General features: G+C 43.9%; 1 protein-coding gene across 2 annotated transcripts in view; it reads left to right on the top strand.

Moving 5' to 3' along the window:
• Positions 1–24512, top strand: part of Msrb3 (methionine sulfoxide reductase B3) — a 133288-nt gene that overhangs the window by 46133 nt on the left and 62643 nt on the right. For both annotated transcript variants that reach the window (XM_052166046.1, XM_052166045.1), the window contains 2 exons: positions 12344–12452; positions 14156–14233. In XM_052166046.1, the coding sequence (XP_052022006.1) occupies positions 12344–12452; positions 14156–14233 (187 nt within the window). The remainder of the gene's footprint in view (positions 1–12343; positions 12453–14155; positions 14234–24512) is intronic.

Here is a 24512-nt window from a genome sequence, read left to right on the forward strand (position 1 = left end):
ATGTACTAAGGGGCTCTCACCCTCAGCCTATGTGCGTGAAGAAGCCTGCCAGAGGGGACTGCGGCACACACCGGGTCACACCTGTGAGCTTCCATCACCGGTCTTTCCCAGTTTATATTTTGAACAGAAACATTTTATTTAGTGATCAAAATTTTCATGATTCCTTTTGCTGGATAGGTTTTAATTTAAAGTTATTTAAATGAGGTTATTGAGATACAGTGACAAAATGATAAATAAACATATGTAGATATTTTGTGCCTTCAATTGAAAGCAACTATTTATTTGGAAAGTTCGACATTTGTTAGAAGTTCCTTAATTTCCCCCTTTATCCATATTGAATACACCCACACGTGTATCACTTATTTTAAAATGTTACAAAGTTTTTACTGGGTACTTACTGGATTAATAAATTATATATTTGCATGCTTACACACATTAACTTTTATGATAAATACTTCCTTCAACACTCCTTTCAGCCATGTGAATGCAGAAAATGGGGTATTATTTTAAATCAATAGATTTTATTATTTTAAATCAATAGATTTCTGAATTTTAGGAAAACCAGGAAAATCTACCATTGTAAATGTCTTTTTTTTTTTTTTTGATTTTTTGGTTTTTTTGGTTTTTTTCGAGACAGGGTTTCTCTGTGTAGCCCTGGCTGTCCTGGAACTCACTCTGTAGACCAGGCTGGCCTCGAACTCAGAAATCCACCTGCCTCTGCCTCCCAGAGTGCTGGGATTACAGGTGTGCGCCACCACCGCCTGGCGTAAATGTCTTTACAGTTGTAATTTTATAAGATTTTATTTTATTGCCAGAATACATATTATCTCAGGATGACTCATTCCACTTGATTAATATTTTAATACCACTCATGTGATTTTATATAACTTACTCTCAAGTTTCACAGCCCCTTACTATAGCTTTGGCATTGATGAAGAAATAAATTATAAGTTATTCCTTTCTGGTTTGTTTGATTTATTACCACTTTGCATTTGGTACTCGGAAGCTTCCTCTTCTACCTTCTATTCCATGTTTTCAACTGCAAAATAAGAGTTCTATAACATTTGTCCTTGTTGTTATTATTATTACAATTAGACAGAATTTCAAGTGTTAAATTGGCTGAAAATTTCCCAAACCTGTTGTATAGAACCTCAATTTTTTTGCTTAGTCAAGAGAGTGGAGAAAAGGAATCAGGCAGCAACCAGTTAAATCCTGGAGAAGGCGATGGGGTGGCCAGGCAAAGTATTTCTTGTTACAGGAAATGCTTGGATCCTGTAAAGTACCAGAAAGGCTGATATTTTTGACTCTTTGATTGACTGCTCCATTCGATCTAGAACCATGTCTGTCACATAACAGGCACCCGATGCATGTTTGTGGACCCGATGAATGTTGGTGACCAAGCAACGTCATCTTACGCGTCAAAACAGTGCCACAGAAAGATGGCCGCTGGGGTGCAAGTTTTATTAACTCTGGGGTGAGGCTTTCGTGAGTCCGCATAGACACTCCCTCGTCGTGTAGCTCTGGAGGCAGGAGTGGGGTGAGAAGTGTCTTGCTACTTTGTGCACCGCATGGCGGGATGTCTCCCGGGGACGAGATTTCACACAGGACAGGGACGGGGGTGGAAGGACGAGGTAGCTGTGCATAGTGGGGTGTGGAGCTGACAGGAGATGACCATGCGCTTGGGGAGCACGAGTTAGCAGTGGGTGGTGAAGAAAGGTATCACAGAGCATGCGCAGAGGAGAGAGCGTAGTGAATGAGTCAACACAGGGTGCAACCTCCGGGGCCTGGCTCACGTCAAACAGGCGTGTGAGCACGTCAAGTCACTTCTTCGTGCATTAACTGCTTCTTGAGGGTTTTAGTCTAGAAGCATGCCAATTTTCAATTCATAATATGAGGAATATTAGTTCTGTTATTTACCCTGTAAATTATTAGATGATACTACATATTACTGCCTTCATTCATAAGTTTGAATACTCATTTTTCCATTCTACTATATTCATAATGAGGATTCAGCTAAAAAAAAAAACCATACTGTGACGGGACCTGGGGAGGTGCCTCAGCTGTTAAGAACACTGACTGCTCTTGCAGAGGACCAGGGTCAGAGTCCCAGCACCCACACGGCAGATCCCAACTTTCTGTTAACTCCTGTTCCAGGGGATCCCGCGCCCTCTTCTGGCCTCTGCTGGTACTACATGCATGCTTCAGGCAAAGCACTCTTCCCATGAAATAAAAATAAACTAAGACACTCCAAGACTCCCAAGGACTGAACCATAAACAAGGGGTACACGTGGTTCCAGCCAAAAATGTGGCAAAGGAATGCCTTGTTGGGCATCAGTGGGAGGAGTGGTCTTTGGTCAGGTAAATGCTCAATAGAGGCCACAACAAAGGGAAACTGACGGGGGTGGGGGGAGGTGGGAGTGTGTCGGGTAGAGGGGCATATACATGGAGGCAGGGGTGGGAGGAGGGGTAGGGAATCTTTGGGGAGGGGGGCTTTTGGGAGGGGGGAAATTAGGAAAGGTTTTTACCATTGGCAATGTAAATGAAGAAGATACTCAATAAAAAAAAGATAAACATTGTGATAAGGATGTATGATAGTTTGGCAGTGTTCTTTTCTCTTTCTAGTAGAGCATATATAATGTACCACATTTTAGAATGTACAGTAATAGAAGAGACTTTCTGAGATGGACCGTACCAAGAAAACAGGTAGATTCTCCTAACCTGATTTGACTTTGGAAATGTCCCTCTTTCACGTTCCCAGAGGGACAACAGGTTAGCATTTCTTTCAGGAGTCAGTGTTTTATAAAATACTTTCTGACCCATTCTGGATCAAGCGTCCTCATAACCTTACATCTGATGAACCTTTAAGCTAGCCATTCGCTAGTCCTGGCGAAAAGACTTGAATCTGGACCTCAAGATCGAGTGCTTTCTCTCTCTCTCTCTCTCTCTCTCTCTCTCTCTCTCTCTCTCTCTCTTTCTTTCTCTTTCAAAAATTTATTTATTTTATGTGTATGAGTACACTGTAGCTATACTGATGGTTGTGAGTCATCATGTGGTGGCTGGGAATTTGAATTCAGGACCTTTGCTTGCTCCAGTCGACCCTGCCCCCTCCGGTCTAAAGATTTTTATTTATTATTATATGTAAGTACACTGTAGCTGTCTTCAGATGCCCCAGAAGAGGGTGTCAGACCTCATTACGGATGGTTGTGAGACACCATGCGGTTGCTGGGATTTGAACTCAGGACCTTTGGAAGAGCAGCCAGTGCTCTTAACTGCTGAGCCATCTCTCCAGCCCCCCATGAGTTCATTTTGAACACTTGAAAAAACTAAGGTTTAGGCAACACATTTTCTAGTGGAATATATTCAAGTTATATTTAAATAAAATTTTGCATGATAATCTAAGAGAGGGCTTATTTCAGTGGGAGACTGACTACCTCTTAGCTCTTAACTAGACTGTGATCCCCAAAGGGGAAACTGAGGAACAAAAGATGGATAGAGAGGATATAGCCTGTGCGTGCATATGTGTGTGTGTGTGTGTGAGAGAGAGAGAGAGAGAGAGAGAGAGAGAGAGAATGAGAGAGAGAGAGAGAGAGAGAGAGAGAGAGACTCAAGTTTGCATACAAATCATTTTGATTGCGTGTAAAATGTAGAACTGAACTGAGCCTGTCTGGTTTTAATTTTTTTCTCTATGCGCTATGAAGTTCAAGTGAAGACCCATGCTTAAAAAAAAAAAAAATTAAAACCAGGGAACTGCAGGTTTGTCAGAGTCTCACAAGCAATCAGATAGAATTGACATGAAGTGACTTTCTCTTCCACTGCTGTCCCTAGATGATGGCAGTGCTTCAGAAATTCTTTTTTAGTCATGTGCTTTGCAAGCAAGAAAATGCTTTCAGGATCAAGAGATGCCTTAAATATTTCCCTAAACCCTAAACTTCATGGTCCACATTAACACGAACATCATTGCTCCCAGGGTTTGAGTTAAATTTTGAAGGGTTGATAAAGTAGTTTCTAGTTCTCTTGGGAGTTTAACAGATGCTGGTGAAATGACGACCGTCTATGGGATGCACAATTAAAAAGTTTATAGCGTATAAGTAAACATAGACGTGTAGAAGATGGCTTCTATCTCATGGCCTTTCAATGTTTCTTTAATGACTCTTACATCAGAATGAACGAATCTCTCCGTTGTCTCCAGTCAAGAAAGTCACGTGGCTTCATGAACGAGGCTTTATTACTATGGCGAGAATTTCCAGTCATCCTAATTAGCCTGAGATGCCACAGAGTTGATGGTGGCCTCTCCTAGTCCAGGTCCTCCTGTCTGCTCACAATAGGGGAAACCAAACACTCACACATGTCCCTCCTTGCCTTTAAAAGCCCTCCGTTTCTCAGATCCCAAAGTTTTTCTCTGTTGACTCTGAACCTACACCTTTTTTCCTCTTTGGAGAATTGGCAGATTCATAAAATTAGCCGTTACGGCTACAGACGCTCCTTCTGCGTAGTTGTCAGCAGGCTGGATGCTTCCAACCTTGGCTTATAGACATTTAATCCCACCCATCTGCCAGTCAGCTTCTGAGGTGGCATTTTCTTCCCTATTTGGACATTTCCTGGCACCCTTGAGTTAGACATTTGATTTCTGTGCTTCCTACACTGCCGGGACAGCTAGACATTGTCAATCCAGATGGGAAAAGTTTAGGGTACAGATGCCCTGTGTGTTAACTCCCTCCGGGCTTAGGTTGTGCTGACCTCTTACGGTGCCTGCTTCTGTGTGTGCTCCTTAGGAGGCAGGAACCTTCCTTGGTTTGTCCTGAGCTCTCCAGAGCTCAGCTTAAGTCTTAACTCACTACAGATACTTAAGTAAGTGATTGTAGAGAGAAGGAATCAATATTAAACTCAGAAGTTTGTATCTTGAAGAATGTTACAATGTTTCTAGGAGACGTGGCCTCGTAGTTGGACCACACTGAATTCGCTCACCCAGATGCTACCGTGCAGCCCGAAGGAGCTCTCAGTGAGCGCTGGCAGAGGTGACGTCACCTGGGTGCCTAAAGTAAGGAGAATGGGCCTCAAATGTCTTGTGAGCTGGCCTGTGCACTCTGCCAGTATAGAGACTGGAGGCCAATTTCATCGTTTGGTGCTGTGCCTGTAAAATACACGGCATTATTTAATTCAAAAAATGTTGTAATTCTTTATATTATGCGTTTTTAGGGCTTGGAGCTCAGATGAATTTAAACTAAGTTTGATGTAAAAATTAAGGCTTTTTAAAAAAAGTTTAGTTGGGGTATTCTGTGCTTTCTTTCTTCCTTTTAAAGATTTATTTATATTTTATATATATGAGTACACTGTAGCTGTACTGATGATGGTTGTGAGCCACCATGTGGCTGCTGGGATTTGAACTCAGGACCTTTGGAAGAGCAGTCAGAGCTCTTAACCGCCCAGCCATCTCTCCTGCCCAATTCTATGCTTTCTTTACCTATGGATGTCCCCTGCCATTACCTGAAGAGTTACCTAGTGCCTGTGCTTCACAGGGTAAATGCTTTGTTTAAAATGGCCCAAGGGTTTTGTTCTCCATGTTCACGCAACATTCCTCTCCAACAAAACCCTCTACTGACGCCTCTCACGTGGAGCCTGAGGTTGGGAATGAGGGTCTGGGTTTAGATAGGCTGACAGTAAGCCAGCAAGCAAGCTAGACACACCGTGTGTCTATAATCCAGCCAGGTGAATACATTCTCGGAGACATGTTGGGTGGACACAGTCTGAAAGGTGGCCCCCCGAGAGTCCTCCTAGAAACAGAAGCTACAGTAATGTTTAGTAATGTAGAAAAGATCGGATTATCGCATGCGCAGAACAGTCAAGTTTGCTGGCCTCAAGGCTTGCCCTTCGCCCGTGTCCAGTGTTTATCCTGCTCCTGCCTGGGCTTCCTGGCTGTGTTCAAGTTACCTGTCTCTGTCGCTCATGCACGAGCTGTACAGCGTCTTCACATCCTGCCTTGGCCATCTCCTCTATGCTTTTGGAAAGTTCTTGAGACATCGCTATCAGCTTCCTCTCCTCCAGGACTCTGCCCAAATATCACGACTCCACTGAGACCGCCGTGCTCCACAGCCTAGGGGCCCTGGCGCTACTCCTCGCTTGCCTTTTTCACACTTAGTACCTTCTAAAAGACCGTCTACCAGACCACCTTCTACCAGATTACCTCCACCATAACGGGAGCTCCAAGGCAGAAAGTCTTATTTTGTTTCCTGCTCTGCCCTGATCGCATAGAGCTACGCCAGGGTATAGCCGGTCCTCCAAAGCAAGGCGGAAGCCATGAGTGGGCACAGTGCAGTTGAGGCGGTGCTTCACGCATGCTCAGTAACTGATGACAGTTTGATGACTTAGGAAAGTAAGGCGTCCTGATTCAGCGTCCTCAGGGTGAGCAGTGCAGCCCTGGTTTGTGGAAGCCAGGGCTGGAAGCTGTATCCTGAATTGAATTGTGTGTAGTCCCAGAGATGTTTTCCTAGTATGTATTTACTCTGTGGAAAGAGTACTGAGGATGCTTCTATAAGCAGCGACTTAGTCAGGGTTCCTATTCCTGCACAAGACATCATGACCAAGAAGCAAGTTGGGGAGGAAAGAGTTTATTAGGCTTACACTTCCCACATTGCTGTTCATCACCAAAGGAAGCAGGTCAGGAAGCAGGAACTGATGCAGAAGCCATGGAGGGATGTTTCTTACTGGCTTGCTTCCCCTGGCTTGCTTAGCCTGCTCTCTTTATAGAACCTAAGACTACCATCCCAGGGATGGCACCACCCGCAAGGGGCTCCCCCTCCTTGCTCATCAACTAAAATGCCCCGCAGCTGGATCTCTTGGAGGCACTTCCCCAAATGAAGCTACTTCCTCTGTTGATAACTCCAGCCTGTGTCAAGTTGACACACAGAACCAGCCAGGACAGCAGGGCACATCTCCCCCTCTGTAGCATCCTATTTAGTTCTCATGGCCAGAGTTGTAAAAATGAAGAAAATGAACAGTGGTGGTGTTTGTGGTACACATTTACAGTTTATTCTAAAAATCGGCTAGATTTAGTTCTATAATCTCCAACTTACAAATTCTAACACCCCGAAGCCTGAAATAAAATAGTTTTCCAACATGATAGACCAGTGCGAACTGGAACATGGAAGTTCACAGTGAAAATTAACCTCTGCTTTAATTTTATGCCGCCTGTCAATACAGCAACTGGATATTCCTACATTAACTTCACCCTCTTAAATCAGAACCAGAGGCCTGGCAGTGGTGGTGCATGCCTTTAATCCCAGCACTTGGGAGGCAGAGGCAGGTGGATTTCTGAGTTCGAAGCCAGCCTGGTCTACAGAATGAGTTCCAGGACATCCACGGCCACACAGAGAAGCCCTGTCTCAAAAAACAAAAATAAATAAATAAAAAAAATCAGAACAAGATACACATCTCACATTTATTATTTTGGGGAAAATAATATTTTCATCTTTCCCTAGTTTTAGAACAGAAATTCAGATTCTGAGATCTTCAGGTCTGGCTTTTATTTGGATTTTTTTTTTCCACACTGAAATATAAAATGTTTGACAGTGCTCTCAGCATTTAGGTGACAGATCTGATGTACTCTGTCCAGGAAGCAGAAAGCCCCCTTGGCATTCTGGAGATTGGTGAGAGGCTTGCACGGGCTTACCACTGGTGCAGAAGGACATCGGGGACAGCAGGTGTGGGCTACAGGTGGACTTTGTTGGGGGCTGGAGAGATGGCTCAGCAATAGTTAAGAGCACTGACTGCTCTTCCAGAGGTCCCGAGTTCAATTCCCAGCAACCACATGGTGGCTCATAACTATCTGTAATGGGATCTGATGCCCTCTTCTGGTGTGTCTGAAAACAGCAGCAGTGTGCTCACATACATAATAAATTTTTTAAAAAATATTTACTTTATGTATGTGAGCACACTGTAGCTGGGCAGATGGATGTGAGCTATCCTATGGTTGCTAGGAACTGAACTCAGTTAGCTCCGGCCCAAAGATTTATTTATTTATTATTATATGTAAGTAGCTGTCTTCAGACCCTCCAGAAGAGGGAGTCAGATCTCATTACAGATGGTTGTGAGCCACCTTGTGGTTGCTGGGATTTGAACTCAGAACCTTTGGAAGAGCAATTAGTGCTCTTACCCGCTGAGCCATCTCACCAGGCCTAAATAAATCTTTAAGGAAAAAGAATTTTGCATAAGGGCGCACGTTGTCACTCTTGTGTCCTGCTGACCAGGGGCTTCTTCCACGGGTTGCCTTCCCTCTTCAGTGTAGGCCTTTCTGTTTTTTAGTAAAAATTTACTGCATAATTTGACCTAGTTACCTAATTTTCTTAGTCACCGAAATAGTTATACAGTTCAGCAACTGCATGTTTGAGTTGCTATGTCTCCTTAGTAAGTTATATTATAACCAATACTATGAGACTAGTTTCTGTCTGTAAAGTGGACTTAAGCATCTGAAAGCACGCATGGTGCAGAGCAGAACTTAATCTTAGCACCGTCTTCTCCCTTCCTACCCATTTTCTTCATTTTTTAAAAGGTAACTTGCTAGAAAAATGCTTTTCTGAGGGTCTGATTGAAAATAATTACCAGTAGAATCCTGGTGCACACCGAACCATCTAAGCTGCTACCTTTTAAGCTGGATTTTAACCTCAGAATCCTCTGTGATGCTGTACCCAGGAGACTGCTAAATCCCAGTTGTTGTCATCCATACAGTGTCTAGTCTGATGAAACACCTTTGGTCACAGTCTGAAGCAGGAAGAACCAGAATGCAGACTCCATTTTAGAAGTGTGTGTGGTATGTGTGTGTGTGTGTGTGTGTGTGTGTATGTGTGAGTGTGAGTGTGTTGGGGGTGAGAAACCTTGCTGTGTGGGGTTACAGGTGTGTCCCTCTTGCACCTGGGTAGCTACTGAAGTTTCAACTCTTTCCCGCAACAGCAACGTGGAAGATACCTTGGTATAAAGAAAAAATACCCTGGGCATATTTCTGTATTTAAATAGGTCTGGATTGGGTTTAGGATAGATCTGATCCACGTAATAATTACACTACAGGGAATGGGATATGATTAGATATCCAGGGGATGATATCATTGTACTGTGTTGCATGTGTGTGCACTGACTTGTGCCTTCAAAGTGTGCTATTAAACATTTCAAGAAAGGGCTACCTCTCTCCCTGACATACTTCTAGGCCAATTTAGAAGCCATTGAACAGATGTCGTATAACACTAATGTTAAATTGCCCTGTGTAATGAGAAAATTACGGTACCTAAGTGGAGATAGTAAAGGGAAACCAGACACCCAATGAACGATGCTCAGATTTCAAAATGAAATGATGTCTTCAGAATCAACACTGGCACCGTGAGCCTTTGGCACGGTCAGTCTGGTAGGGAGTAGAGGGCAGAGACCGAAGTAAAGGCTCTCTCTGTACACGCCAGTGTTGGTTATGCTAACGGAATTAGTGTATCAACACAGCTTTCGATTGTCCAGGAAGTCTATTATTGCCTGGTGTGGTGAGACTTTTATTAAAAACTTCTCATTGAGTTGTTCAATACAGAAATCATAGTAATTACTTCTAATATGCATGTCCTTCCTTTTGCTTTTAGATATACTTTTAATGCCTAATTATTTGGTGAACACAGTCTGACCAAAGAATAAAAAGTGTATGAAGTTTGACCACTTTACATAATCAGCAGCCTTTCCCAGAGAATAAACCTCACTTACAGTTAGGAAGCAACATTGATATTTAAGGTTGAAAAGCTAGGATGTAGGAAAATTTCGCTAATTTGGAAGATGACCTTTAAGTGGACCAAAACCAAATAATTTGTAGGCTGTGACAGAGGGCGCATTCCTCCAAAATTTGTGTGAATGCTGCTTTCGTGGTTCTTGAAAGACAAACAAAGAAAGCTGGGGTGAAAGCTCCCCCCTTCCACACGCGATGGGCAGTCACAAAGGAGTACGGCGTGTCCCTTTCAAAGTTCACCATTAAAACGGGGTCTCGGCAGCACAGCTAATGAGATGGGCTCATAGCGGAAAACAATCTGTTTTTTAAGAATGTTTAGATCAAAAGTAATTTCTAATCTATGGGATAGGGACCCTCCATTCTCCAGTAAGGCTTTTATGTTTGTATTTTTTACTTCAATCAGATGTTTTCAATTTTACCCCCCGCCCCCACCCCCACCAATACATGACAGGGCTCGTCAATACTGACCAACAATCTTATTCTTTTCCTTCAGAAAAGAGATTTTTTTTTTATTTTTGAGAGAGAGAAAGAGTGAAAGAGAGAGAAACATCTTTGCCTAAGTGATTTGCAAGCATCTGTGCTTGAAGCTGCTTTTTAAAACATTTTATTATTATTATTTTTTTTTTATGAACACTCCTTAGTAAAATGACTCAAGGTAAAAAAGCAGAAACGCATCCAATGTTAGGGAATTGCAATCCAATACCATGTAATTTAAACCTGCGGTTGCTTCTCTTGTACCAAATGACATACAGATGGGTGACTGGGCTCTCCCAGCGTCGGGAGCACAATTGGCCTTTTTGTATGAATGAACGTATATTAACCCAAAATATTTTCGACAGATTTGCTTAATTCTGATTGTTGGGAACTTAATTATCAAGCCCTTTGGAACCAATAATTTTAACCATGATAATTTGTCAGATTAAGTTTCCGATTAATGAACTTGGTGACAAAATCAGCAGGCACCCTTCTAGCAAATAAATAAAAGTGAAATAAATTTTAAGAAGCCTGTGAGGGGGGTAAACAGGAACTCACCCAACTCAGGGTACTTATTGTTTTGAGAAAGAAGCCTTCTTCATTCAAGCCGAACAGGCAATTATTGGGAGACATTTCTGTTTATGCCCCAGGACCGCAGTAAGCCGGGTTTCTCCCACCAGGATGAGCCTGGTGTTAGCAGCTGTTCAGCTAGGTGGGAGGCCCTCAGCTGACGCTGGTGTGCCGGTTCTTCCTGGGTCTCTTCCTAGACCAACAAAGGTTGGTAGAGGTCAGCATGACTCCTGTTATCTTCTGTTGGCTTTGGTTTGCTCTTTCCCTGGCTCCATTTTCTGGTGGAGAATCAGCCTTCTGCCTAGGTGGCCCCAGTTCTGGAAGCTGATAGCCCGTCTTCAGTCCCACAATCAGGCTAGCCGCCTAGCTAAGTCTTGCCGAGTTTAATTTCGGTAATCTCATATTCTGCATTAGGTGCCTCAGAAGTAAACAGCGGCAAGGGTTTCCACAGCCAAGTCAGGAGAAGTTGAATTTCCTATTCAGGATACCAAGGCTAAATTCAAGACACGGTAGGGAATCTCTGTGTGGAGGGCCGTCTGTGGCCAGCTTTCCTACTGTGGTGGATGGCCAAGGATGGGCCCATTCCTGCAGCGAGCAATGGCCTTCCTGGCTCAGTCGTGGTTCTTCTCAGTCATCCGCTCAGGTAAAATAATAATAAACAGGTGTTGTCTGAACATTTCACCGCAGTCTTCGTATATTGAAATAAAACTACCCTCGCTGTCAGTAACATTAGCAGCATTTCACCATTCAGATACCCCTGATCAGAGAAATCCTCCCAGCCGAACAGGGCCAGGACAGCACAAGCCCTGAAGTAAAATCACATTCAGCTTCCATCTGTCTGCGTCTTTTTCTTCCTGCCTCTGTCTCTCTGTCTCTGTGTCTGTCTCTGACTCACTCTCTCTCTCTCTGGAATTCTTGAATCTCATCGTGTATAAGTAAACACCCTCTCCTGACGTCTCCTGGCAGCTTCTTGCTGGCCTGGTAAGACCCAGGCTTTAGAAAAGCATTGCATTCTAAAGACCACATAGAACCTACTAAAGTGTCTTCTGTTAGACTCATAGAAAACAGCAGTTCCTGCTGTAGGAAAAAAAAAAAAAGATATGTTTAGGTCCTTCAGAAAATTAAATTGGATGGTAGGTGGTCATCTTGGTGTGGGGATGGCCTCAGGGCAGTCTCCCAAGTCACAAAATTACTGAGTGAGTCCTTGTATGTTCCTTATCACTTCACTCTTGCACATACATGCATGTTACTGAATTCACCTTTTCAAAAGAGGTTTCAAGGTATCAGATGGTGTGAAGGATATGCCACAATCCTGAACACAAACGCCTTTGGCTGCAACACATTGTCACTGCTCCAGAGGAATCAGTTGACTCTTTTAAGTGCATTCTGTTTGAACTTGGAGACTGGCTGCAGCTCAGGTAAGGTTTTGTAGTCCGTTGGGGACTCTCTGGTCATTGACAAGTGACTGTAGAGGCTGTGCCGTGGCGGCTGGCCAAAGCAAGTATTTAGCATTCAGGCTAAAATGACTCTTTCTCCCATATCCTCTCTTTCCAGGGTCATGTAGGGATAAAAAGAACTATAAGGTGGTCTTTTCCCAGCAGGAACTGAGGAAGCGGCTGACACCCCTACAGTACCATGTCACTCAGGAGAAAGGAACAGAAAGGTAATGTGTGCTGTAATAAAAGCAGGCAGGTGGGTGGGCAGGCAGGCAGGCGGGTGGGCGCGCAGGCGCGCAGGCGGGCACTACTTCCTTTCCCTCCTTGGAGTCTTCTTCCCTTTGATTATTTTAAAGAAACTGTAGGTGCTGGGTAAGGCCTGCCAAGGGCTGTGTTTGAAAGGCTGGAGATGGCACTGTTTAGGTTGAGGCTGAGTTCTGTTTCTGCGTCTCTCCATTCAGCAAACATGCTATCTACATAAAGTCGTGGGATTTTTGCTAAGGGACTGTTTTCAGTTTACAACGAAATGTGTGGAAGCAATAGCGATTTGGGTACCTTTTTATTTTTTTGGACGACATCACAGCAAGGAAAACTGTGAGGGAGGTGGCGCCACGCCAAGGAGGCTGGCATTTTGAAGGTGGCCATTGTAAAGCATAGACGTTTTGGCTGCAAAAAGAAGGTAGCATAATTTAGTTCCTTTCCACCCCACTCCGATTTCTTTTTGAAGCACATGTGGAGAAAGTATTTATTGGCTCATTTGTGGTTGGAATGTCAAAAATTTTCAATAACTGCCCTTGCATGGCTTTGGTCCTAGAAAGGGATGGGGGGAGGAGTTCGTTCACTTCCAAGACTGTTTTTAGTGAATAAAATAAAATCTCTCTCAGCTGATTCCAGCTAAAGAGTAACTTGCCAAGGCCCAATGATTTTGTTGTCTAATTTATACCACGGAGCTTGGCGTGCACTGTAAACGTTACCTCTGATCCAGATTTATTAATGATGTAACTTTGTGTTTCCATTCATGAGCTAAAAGAGCTCTTTTCCCACACAGGGGATCCTTGTTAATAGACACCAACCTCTCCCTGTCACAGCCCCCACTGCTGACCAAGTTTACTACATGTCGAAGCTCCAACGAGGGGTGCCTTCCTTGTGCTGGCGGTGGCTCTAGATCCCGGCATACAGGACTTCTGCCCGCCAGTGCTGTGTGCATGCCTGACAAAATGATTTAATGCGCACAAACAACCAGAGATTAGGTCATTCTTAAAAATTCTGTTTATAAAAAATTGGACCTCGTAAAGAGGACGAAACGATATAATAAAAACAAGCTGCAGAGCACATAGACTTTTTGTTGGGCTACACAGCTGATTTGTATTAACCGAGTGACCTCCTCGCCTTTAAGATTGTTAACTTAGAAAAATATTCCCTTAAAGCTGCAATATTCCTTTTCAAACCAAAAAATAAGACTCCTTCCACTTGAAGACTTGGAAGCTGCTACATTTTCTGGTCCCCTCTTGCATAGTGTGGGGCGGCAGAGATCTTAGGTAATAAGATCTTCATGTGACTCGGACAATGGCCTTTTTTTTTTTTTTAATTTGAAAAATATTCTAAGAATTACTTAGTGGATGGCATGATAATTTTTACTTAACCTATACTGGTTTAGAGTAGTTATACGCACATTTTATTATATATATATAATATTAAATATGTCAATATATTAAATATATAAATATGTATTAAATTATATATATATATATATATATATATATATATATATATATATGAAGTATATTACCATTGTTCAAGTTTATTCTCATTTTAGGGCCAAAGACCCTGAGAAGCTTTACCAGAGAAATGTATTTTAAACCAACCTGTTCTATAAAGAAGCAATACTAGCTTTGTTAACATTTTTGACGCTCTGTTTATCGTTTATCAGTGCCTTCGAAGGAGAATACACACATCACAAAGACCCTGGAATTTATAAATGTGTTGTCTGTGGAACTCCACTGTTCAAGTAAGTGTCCTGAAAGCGGGCTGCTTGGCCGCGTCACGTGACCGCGCAGTCTTGGCTACTCAGCTTCCTGTGAACTTTTCCTTTGCTGGATTTCATTCCATCTTTTTGTATTTTAGGTCCGCTCCCTAAAAACAACAACGATTGCAGACTTGCTTGGCTAATTTCTAGGGTGACAGTCTGGCTAATTTTGTACTGTCTAGATATTTAAAACACTCAGCATAACTGGGCAGTGGTGGCGCACGCCTTTAGTCCTCAGCGCTTGGGAAGGCAGAGGCAGGAGGATTTCTGAGTTCGAGGTCAGCCTGGTTTACAGAGTGAGTTCCTGGACAGCCAGGGCTACACAGAGAAACCCTGTCTCGAAAGACCAAAAAAAAAAAAAAAAAGCTTAGCATTTTTCCCCTGCTTTAGTAACCATTGTCCTCAGCACAGGTTATGAACAGAGATATGCATACGTATTTACTGCTTTGTCTACCTTCAATGATGCCCCCAAATCTACATGTGGGCCATTTTTGCAAGTCATTCATGCACATACTTCAAATTAAAATACACCCGTGGAGAAGTCTATACTTGTACAACGAAGTGGATATACCCAAAGGAAGCATGCGGTTAGTAACATCGTACGTCTGAGGTTAACATTATTTTGACATTGGCCTGAAATCCTCTTTTTAAAAAGACCTCAACAGTTGACAGCAATGCAGCCACCACATAGGCTTGTTGACCAAGATACATAATTCCTGGTCTGGATAGGATAATCTTATCAAGCAAAGCTTATTTTGGTCTTTACCAAAGATGCTTTGTTTGGGTGCATAAAGTCTCAGGATCCCTGTAGGTCCCACAGAATCCTGCCTTGGGGGAGCGAAAGCGGAAGGAAACCTATGTAGGAGTGAGCATCCTTTATCTGAGACAGGATTAGGAAGGTTCAGAGAATAAATAGCAAAAGAAGAATGTAAAACACACTTTAGTTTGCCTCATGTTTCTCCTTTAAGATACTAGCATTTACAGATATTTCTGAAATAACAGGAAAATGGTAGTTTCCTTAAAAACTTTGAAGAGTTTCAACTTTTCCCCAATGACATGAACCTTTTCTCACGTTCTGTTGGTTGACAATCTGTTCTGAATTCTTACCCCCTTTTCTTTTTTGCCATGTTAAAAAACCGACCCTTCAAATTGTCACCCGTTCCCTGTCAGAAAACACACATCCTCATATTTCAACACCCTTAGCTTATGTCATAATAGTTGACATAACACTTAAGACAGCTGCTGAGCCGTGCTAAACTGCTTAATACCCCAACCGGTCAAAGCTGCCCACACCCCCTGGCGTTTTGTTTGAGATGCCCCGCCTCTTTCCCAATCACGTGATTTCACCGAAGGACTTGAAGGAAAACCTACTGTTTTAAATAAGAAACAGAGCCAACTGTGAATGGAGAATTTAACCCTTGTGAGCTTTTGAATCACAAACCCTGAGAACAAGACTCTTACCCTAACTCGTGGTGACCTTCGCGATGACCTGTGCCTTCCCGGCTACAGGCGCGCTCTCTCGTGACCCCGAGTCATTCCCCCTAGTGTCCCTGTCAGCTTCCATTTTCTAACCTGAGGAATAGGATTTAATTTTTCACTCATCCTTTTGCTGGTCTTTGTCATTTACTTTCTTGAATTTTGATTTACTTTTGGGAAAAACACCCCTACCCACAGAGATGCAGGAGCCACAGGGCACGTGTGCTTTTGAGAGACTCGGGTTTTCCGTCCTCTCTTTGTGCACGGTTTGCTGAAACTGTGCACCTCAGGGGTCAGTGGTCCGCCGCTCCTTCCATCCAATCTCTCCTGTGGTGGTTTTCCTCTCTCTCCTCTTGGGTGGTACGCCTTTCATCTTTCTCAAATATTGCTGGATTTATTGTCCCTAGTTACAGTTTTCATGGTCAAGCAAAATGACAGTTCCAGGGTGTATTAATTTTGAAGAGAAGCTCCCCAAAAGGAGAAAAACCAAACACAAGAACTAGAGGTAGAAAACATTGCTATAGCGTGGCGGGCTCCTGCCACGGGTCAACCGACCTCCCTTCTGTCTGTGTACACGCCTCTCTGTCTGTGTGTCCACTCTTCATCCAGGGATTTAAATGAGTAGCCGTGAGAACACATGTCAGTGATTTTATTCAAATAATAGAAAATGAAAGTTTGGAGCTTTCATAGTTGGTTTCCCCAAAGGGGGAAAAGAAAACAAGTCTAATTTGATTGATAGATATATTGGTGGAGATTGGGTTTGCAAATAAGTGCATGTGATCAATTTTTCCACTTCTGAATGATGGATATATGTAGGTCTGAGGTTTGGACAGAGGCGTTTTAAGCAGGTTTACGGAATATGGAACAAGTGGAAGTTCTTTTTTTGCAGTTATTTCTCATATATTTTTTTTTTAAGATGAGGGGGAATTTTTGTTTTTTTTTTTTTTTTTTGTTTTTTGTTTTTTTTTGAGACAGGGTTTCTCTGTGTAGCCCTGGCTGTCCTGGAACTAGCTCTGTAGACCAGGCTGGCCTCCAGCTCAGAAATCCGCCTGCCTCTGCCTCACAAGTGCTGGGATCAAAGCTGTGCGCCACCATCGCCTGGCCGAGGGGGGAAAATTTATCAATCAGCAGGTTTAGAATCCACATAGTTGTTTGAACAAGAAGGTTTGAAGAATTTTGAATTACAAGAGAGGGTTAGGATAAAGAGGGGTTCCCTAGTAAGAAGTGAAAGGAAGTTAGAAAGGGTACAGACACAGCAGGAATGGTCATGTGTGCACACAGCAGGAGTGGTCATGTGTGCACACAGCAGGAGTGGTCATGTGTGCACACAGCAGGAGTGTTCATGTGTTCAGACACAACAGTTGTGGTCATGTTTACAGACACAGCAGCAATGGTCATGTGTGCACACAGCAGGAATGGTGGTCATGACCTCTAGGATAGAGACAGATCTTCCTCTTCCTCCTCCTCCCCCCCCCCCCTTCTCCTCCTCCTTCTCCTCAGTTCCATTCCTATTCTTTCTTTGGGGCAGAGACGCTGAAGGTGTGTTTACAGCCTCTACGTGGCACAGAGCTCATGACTGTGCCGCAGTGCTGTAAGTACTGGACGTTCGCCCTTTGGAATTTACTGGAAAGCTACTCTTTTCAGTGTTGGGGAAAGCTTTTGGCAGAAAGGGGGCAGTTGACTGCAAAATCACCCAAGAGGAGTGTCGGGGGAAGCTGCTGGCTCCTGAGTACTGCTGCTCTCAGCACTGGAACAGAGTCAGCATCGTGGGAGCCGGGCGCCCCAGAAGGTACTCTTTCTGCAACAGCAGAGCTCTGGGAACTCGAGTTTGCTGGAGAGACGTGTGTAGGAGAAGCTGTTTCCTCTGCTGGAATCAGGTAGTGGAGAAGCTCTGATTACTGAAGGAGCTTGGAATAGGAGAAGCTATATCCAAGGCAGGAACCTGGCACTGGAGCAGCTGCCCGTGTTGCAAGAGCTAGAAAGCGAGTTGTTGTATGATCAGAGTTTCAGAAGCTGGAGAAACTTCTGGGGCAGAAGAAACTCATAGTGCTCCAGTAAAGGAGCCATCTTGTGCCTTCTACTGGCTAACGTGATATGGTGATATGGTGCTAGCTGACCAGGAAAGGTGTGCAGAGAACTTACTGGAGCAAACAAATGTGGATTTAGAAACGAGAGGTGCCGAATGGACCGCTGACACGAAGTCTGCATCTTCTTCATTATTCTTTCTACGGATTTCCGATCAAAAGTTTAAAAACAACTAAGGGCTCTGGTGATCTAGTCACCTCACCACTAGGGTTCGTGGGAGGCAGTTCACCTTTTGCCCTGAATATAGTATCGTGTGAGTGAATGCGTGTTTGTGGTTTTTGTTAGAAGGAAGGGGGTGAGAGAAGAGAAGCAGACCAGACTAACTAGGAATGCTCTGAGAAAAGCAGTAGGGAGACATAGTGAGGTATGGGACCTGGATGTGTCTAAATGCCCCCCACCTTCATTTCTGTTACCTGGTGCATACATGTACATGTGTGTGTTTGTGTGTGTGTGTGTGTGTTTGTGTGTGTTACTGTATATGAACACATGCCATTTCTTTTCTTTCTTCCTTCCTTTCTTTTTTTCTTTTTTCTTTTTTGTTTTTTTGAGACAGGATTTCTCTGTGTATGTAGCCTTGGCTGTCCTGGAACTCACTCTATAGACCAGGCTGGCCTTGAACTCAGAAATCCCCCTGCCTCTGCCTCCCAAGTTCTGGGATTAAAGGCGTGCGCCACCACTGCCCGGCTGCCATTTCTTGCATGTATGTGTGTGTGTGTGTGGTGGTGATCTTCCATCTTCTTTGAGAGAGGTGTCTAGCCCTTCCTTGCCATGCATGCCAGACTAGGTGGCCCACACGTTTCTGAACTCTCCTGTGTCTGCCTCCTTTTTCTCGGGAGCACAGACATTACATACTTGCACTGTGGCATCTGGCTCTCACACAGGTCCTGGGAACCTGACCCTCAAGTCCTCACACTTGGGTAGCACTGTACCCACTGAGGTTCCCCCCCCCCCACCGCCCATAACCTTCTTTTACTTGACACACAGATATTACAGTTCCTCACAAAAATGTCTACTTAATCACTCCCATTTCATTTCTAAACCTGTAAACTCTTTCTTTCAACAGCACACTTACAGATTCCCAGTACAAGAACCCTATTCATAGCCTTCTTACAAACCAAACATGTGCTCGACCCCACAGGTCATGTTTCTTTCACATCCACAGAGTTTATCCAGCTAGTTTATCTCTCCTATGGTACTCTGACTTTCAGTTGGTAAATTTACTGACGGAAGCAAGAATGTTCTCACCTCTCATTATTTGAATGTCTAAAATTTTGTAAATGTATTCCACATCAGATGAACCAGAGAGAGGAGAACTGGTCAAACAGTTCCTTTCAGAAAATATTTCTGACCATTTCTATTGTGCTGTGGCTTATCACATTGATTGCCACGTGCTATGGAACGGTTGTCACAATGGGAGGAAATGCCAGACAGTTATAAGCATTACAGTGCTCCTGGATGATATGCTCTCGTATGTGGTTAGAGGATATGACTGTGTCAAGTTGCAAGGGCTCATGGGACTGAGGCCATGGTTTACTAGGTAGGAGAAAGAAGGAGGAGGGGGAAGGGAAGAGGAAAAGAGGGGAAGGGAGGAGAGATGGGGAGGAGAAAGGAGCAAGCTCAGCTTTGTCAGATAAGTGATAAGATCAAAGGTGTACAGGAGACTGGTCCAGCAGGAATGGAGAGGTGGGTTGTGTTGAGAGAGCAATAGAAGATGCAGCTGGAACACTGTAGGACATTAGTGAAGAAAAGGCTATTAACCTGCTTTCATCCCATAAGGCCCAGCATCCTTTCTCCATCAAATCCTTTGTTCCTTCCAGAGTAAACATGGCACTTGCATCTGTGTTTCTTAGCATGTTCCTTCTGTCGCTGTAGTTTCTACTTTTCTGGATTATTTATGATTGTGTATGCAGGCGCGTGTGCATGTGTGCATGTGTGTATATGTGAGTGTATGTATGTGAATATGTGTGCATGTGTATGCGTGCATATGTGTGTATGTATATATGTGTGCGTATATGTATATATGATGTGTATGTGTGCATGTGTGTATCTGTGTTTGTGTATATGTGTGCATGTATATGTTTATGTGTGTATGTATATATATGTGCATGTATGTATATGTGTGCATGTGTATGTGTATATGTGTGCATGTGTATATATGTGTGCATGTGTATGTATATATGTGTACATGTGTATATATGTGTGCATGTGTGCACATGTGTAAGTATGAGTGTGTATATGTGTGCATGTGTGTATATGTGTGTGTGTGTGTGTGTGTGAGTGTGTGTGTGCATGTGTGCCTTCTACTAAGTGAATTTCACAGTGGAAAGAACATCCCCTAGTGATATTTTTCTCTTAGCTCAAGGCATGTAGTAATTAATCTTAGCAAAACATAAAATGGATTTCTGGGAGTAAAACAAGGGATATAGGCTTCTAATAGAGTCATTGGGAAGTCATGTCCAGGTTAGATGATAAACTGCACCGTTATCTCTGTGAAGTCATATGTCTGTGACTCTGAAGACACAGGCCAAATATCCACTACTTTATTCGTAGTAACCCTCTGTGGAATAGCTCATTTTGTAGAATAGGCTCATTAGTAAGATCACCATTACTATTAAAGATAGCTAATGCTTACATAACAGTTATCATATGCCTGGCTTGGCCTGAAATGCTTCATATAAAAATCATGTAGTCTCTACAGCTACACATTTCATATAAGAGATCTGAGTGAGGAAAATCTCTGAGAATCACAATTAGCGTGTGAGTGTATGCTAAACAGTAGTGCTCAGTTTAAAAGGAGTTCTATGGTACGATGCCTTCTGGTTTGTTCTGGCCAATCGGGCATGGCTGTCTCAGTCACCCTCACTAGAACTAACGGAACACATGCGCGTGTCTCAGTTCTGTGTGGTCTGCTTGTTTCGGTACGTGCGGAACTTGAGTAGAAAACTGGAGATGTCTCTGTTCTGTTGTGGTCTACTGCTAGAATGGCTCAGCTCAAGAGACACTTGGAGCCATCCCAGTAAGACGTAACAGCGTAGGAGCCAGGAAGCCACCAGCCCCTAGGAGCAGAGCGGGGTTTACAGGTAGGACCGCAGCAATTGAAGCTTGTGATCTCCACCTACCGATTTCTGGTTGCATTTTATCTCAAGTAGCTATATTACATGATAATCACTTCTTCCAAAATTTCTTGCTGTACTTTTGAGAAGACTGATGTCAACGGACAGGGGCAATTCTAAACGTCTTCTCTGTACCCCTGTCTTCATTGAGTCACCAACCAAGGACTGGCCAAAAGCAGCTCAAAGGACATGCAGAATGCTAGTATGTGAGCTCAGATTCGTTCTCTGCAAACTGGGAAAAGCAAAGCCAAGACAGGATTAAAAACTAAATGCACAAACATACCTAGTGTATGCTGGTCATTAAGATAATGCTTATAGGTGGCTTGACCAAATTTAGGGACATACACTATCACAACCGTCTACAAAGGACCGTGAAATGTGACCATGCAGAGCTCGTCCAGGTGGGCCTGTCTGTTAACAGTAGATGCTGGTGTGACTGAGTTACTGCTTCAAGCCTATGCCGCTCCATACTAGTTTAACTCGGCTGCAGAGCTGTGCGCATGCGCTAGAGTTCATGCGAGCACCCCTCCCCTATGCTGCAGAGCTGTTTGCACACTCTGTATTTTACCCGACCCCCTCTCCCAGGCTATTTTATTCTAGGTCACCAGAAAATTGGAGCTGTTTTTCAGCTCTTTGAGAACATAAGCTCTTTCATTAAGAGAATTCCAGTCCAATGCCACACACAGCTTACCCACCTCCGCCGCTCCCCGCGAGTTCTTCCACTCAGCACTACAGGAAACTTTCAACATGACCCTTTGCCCTCGGACACAACCGTGTGTCTGTGTGGCAGGGGTGAGTGGGAAGGCGGAGTTGTCCGTTGTTTCTATGAGATCTTGCTTCCGTTTCCTGCAACCACAATAGAATTCTGGGGGCAAAGTGGTGAACTTATCTTCAAGATTACTTCTTCATGGGATTCTGCTGGAGCTGGTTCTAATTTCAGAAAGGCGCTAATTGTTCTTGAAGTGCGTTCAGCTTTGAAGTTTCAGTAATTACCTCGCCCATTGCCCTACCTGTGAAGCTCTGTGGGGTGTGAGACTACTCTGAGATGAAGCAGTTTCTGAGTGGCGGCTTCACGTAAACTTTTGTTTAACTGAACCCGCCATAGGTTTTTTTTTTTTTTCCTTCCTGAATCCCTCCGCCCCTTCGGTCTCCTCCCACACTGTGCCCTGCAGGAGAGGTGTTTGTAGTAGGAGTTATTTATATCTTCACTTCACTGGAAAGCTTAGGATCAGACCACAGATGGGCTATTGGGAAGGATAGGGAGGAAAAGGCGCCACTGATATGATACCTCAAGACCATTTCGGGCAGCGAGAGCACAGCATTCAGGAGGTGAAGAAAAACTGTTTTACAGAACTATAGCAAGCCGCAAGTGAAGGTGTGGTGACATAAACGTTAGAATAGCTTTCTTTTTAGAAGTTATGTACATATACATACAAAAAAGGCTTGAAACAACAGTACACACAAAACGCCCAGATACTGCACTGTGGTGTGCAGGCGCGTGCACGCACATGTACACAGAAAGATGCGGAGAAAGCTATTTTGCCTCGTATTAGCAAAATTAATATCAATGTGGAAAATATCAGTTTCCACATGTAGGTAGGAGGGGCTTTTATTCACCTCAGCAACCTATAATGGTTAGGACAAACTGGGGCGCAATGCGAATGTAGGTTTATCTCGGACCAGACAGCAAGTACTTACGACTCTTTTGAAATCAGCCAGTTCATGAAAACAATGTCCAGGTTCAATCAAGTACTTGTGAGGCAACCCACAAAGCCACTGTTCTTGAAATTAGCCATTCTATTTTATTATTATTACTATTATTATTTTTATAAAATGATCAGAAAGCAGGTAGCAAGAATTGCAGGAAGTTTTATCCAGGTCCGTGCCTGGAGTGACTTCTACATGGATGGCCTGTGAAATGACTCCGTCCCGGAAGGTCCTGACCTGCACCCACTGGACATAGGGTTGTGCACAGATCAGCTACAAAGCCCCCAACAAGCTGAGGAACTGACCCTCATCTTTACCTGTGATATGGTTGGACACTAGCAGTTTAGTATTTTTTTTTCCTCCAACAGTATTATGTGTCCAATGCAGGAATTATAGAGACATGCTCTTAAAGATAAAGTGGGGTTTGTAAACCATAACTTCAACTTTACGTGACAAACTGTATGCAGCAGGCAAGCCTAGAGTTCTCAGAATGAAATCACACAGTTTGTTTTTTATCCCACTATCAATACTAAAACCGCACGTTTTCTTAAAGGAAGCCTCGAGTGGAGTCCCGAGTACTAAGTGTGTGTTGCTGATGTGAACGCAGGCATGCCAAGAACTTGATGGCCTTGGACCCATGGGAAAGCGGCAGAGCCTTCCCTAGGATAGCTTAGGGAAATCGCTAATTCTTCCTGCTCCAAGTGTGGAGCTGATAGCCTGTGCAGAAACTGTCCACCATAGAATCCGCCTAGATGGTTCTAAAGACCGTTGCCATAGAGACTGCTCCTCCCCAGACTAGCTAACCTGGTTTCCTTGATCCCGCTGTACACCGCAACCCTTGTCTCCTTGTTTATCTGGGTGTGATGACTCCACTTCCTTATCTATGTGTGTGTGATAACACTGCATCTTGCTCTGCCTTATGCAGGAGCCCTGCCTCTCTGTTCATTCAGCTCCATAAAGACAATGAGCTTCCGGGGCGCCAGCCAGTTTTCTCCATCTAAGAGCCCAGACCTCCCTCTAGCTTTTTGTGTAGCTGTGTTATCTCTCTCTCTCTCTCCCCTTCCCCTCCTCCCCTCCCCCTTCCCTATCTCTTCCTCCTTCCCCTTTCCCTACCTCTCCCCCTGTTTCTCTCCCCCCTTCCCCTCCCTCTTCCCTTCTCCCTCCCTCTCCCCTCCCCCTCTCCTTTCCCTCCCCTTCCCCTCCCCCTCTCCTTTCCTCTCCCTTCCCCTACCCTCCCCCTCTACCCTTCCCTCCCCCTTCTCTTCTACCTTTCCCTCCCCTCCCCTCCCCTTCCCTTCCCTCTCCCCTTTCCCTTTCCCTTCCCCTTCCCCTCCCCCTGTTTCTCTCCCTCTTCCCCCTCTCTCTCCTTTCCCCTCCCTCTCTCTCCCTCTCTCCTCTTGCTGCCACAGTCAGGTCAGCAGGGCTATGCAATGACTTGGTGTTTTATGGTATAATATTTGACCCAATGACTCAGTTCATCCAAAATACTTTGTCTCTTATGAGAGATTAAAAAAAAAAATTAGTGTGGGTTCTAAATTTCCTGAGTAGCATTCTTAAATAAATAAGTATGCAAGGCTTCGGTCATTTCTAAGTCTCTCTTCCTAACAAGGCCATCAATTTGAGAGTAGGCTATGACCAAGGAGCATTGCCATTCCTGCGCCTGCAGGTGAAGGGCAGAGGTTCTTTGCATATTTAATTAGGTAACTGTTCACAGGATAGACAGGTAGGTTCTTGGTTGCAAATTCTTGGTTGCAAACATTCTCAGTTATTCTCTCTTACCATGTTTCCTAAAGTGATTCTCTGAAAGGTAGGTCGCACAGAACTTACCTTTAGTAGGTGCTTACTGTATACACAGCTCTGTCGACACCAGCAAAGGTAAA

Source organism: Apodemus sylvaticus, chromosome 20 (genome assembly GCF_947179515.1).
Source record: "Apodemus sylvaticus chromosome 20, mApoSyl1.1, whole genome shotgun sequence".
Taxonomy (NCBI): Eukaryota; Metazoa; Chordata; class Mammalia; order Rodentia; family Muridae; genus Apodemus; species Apodemus sylvaticus.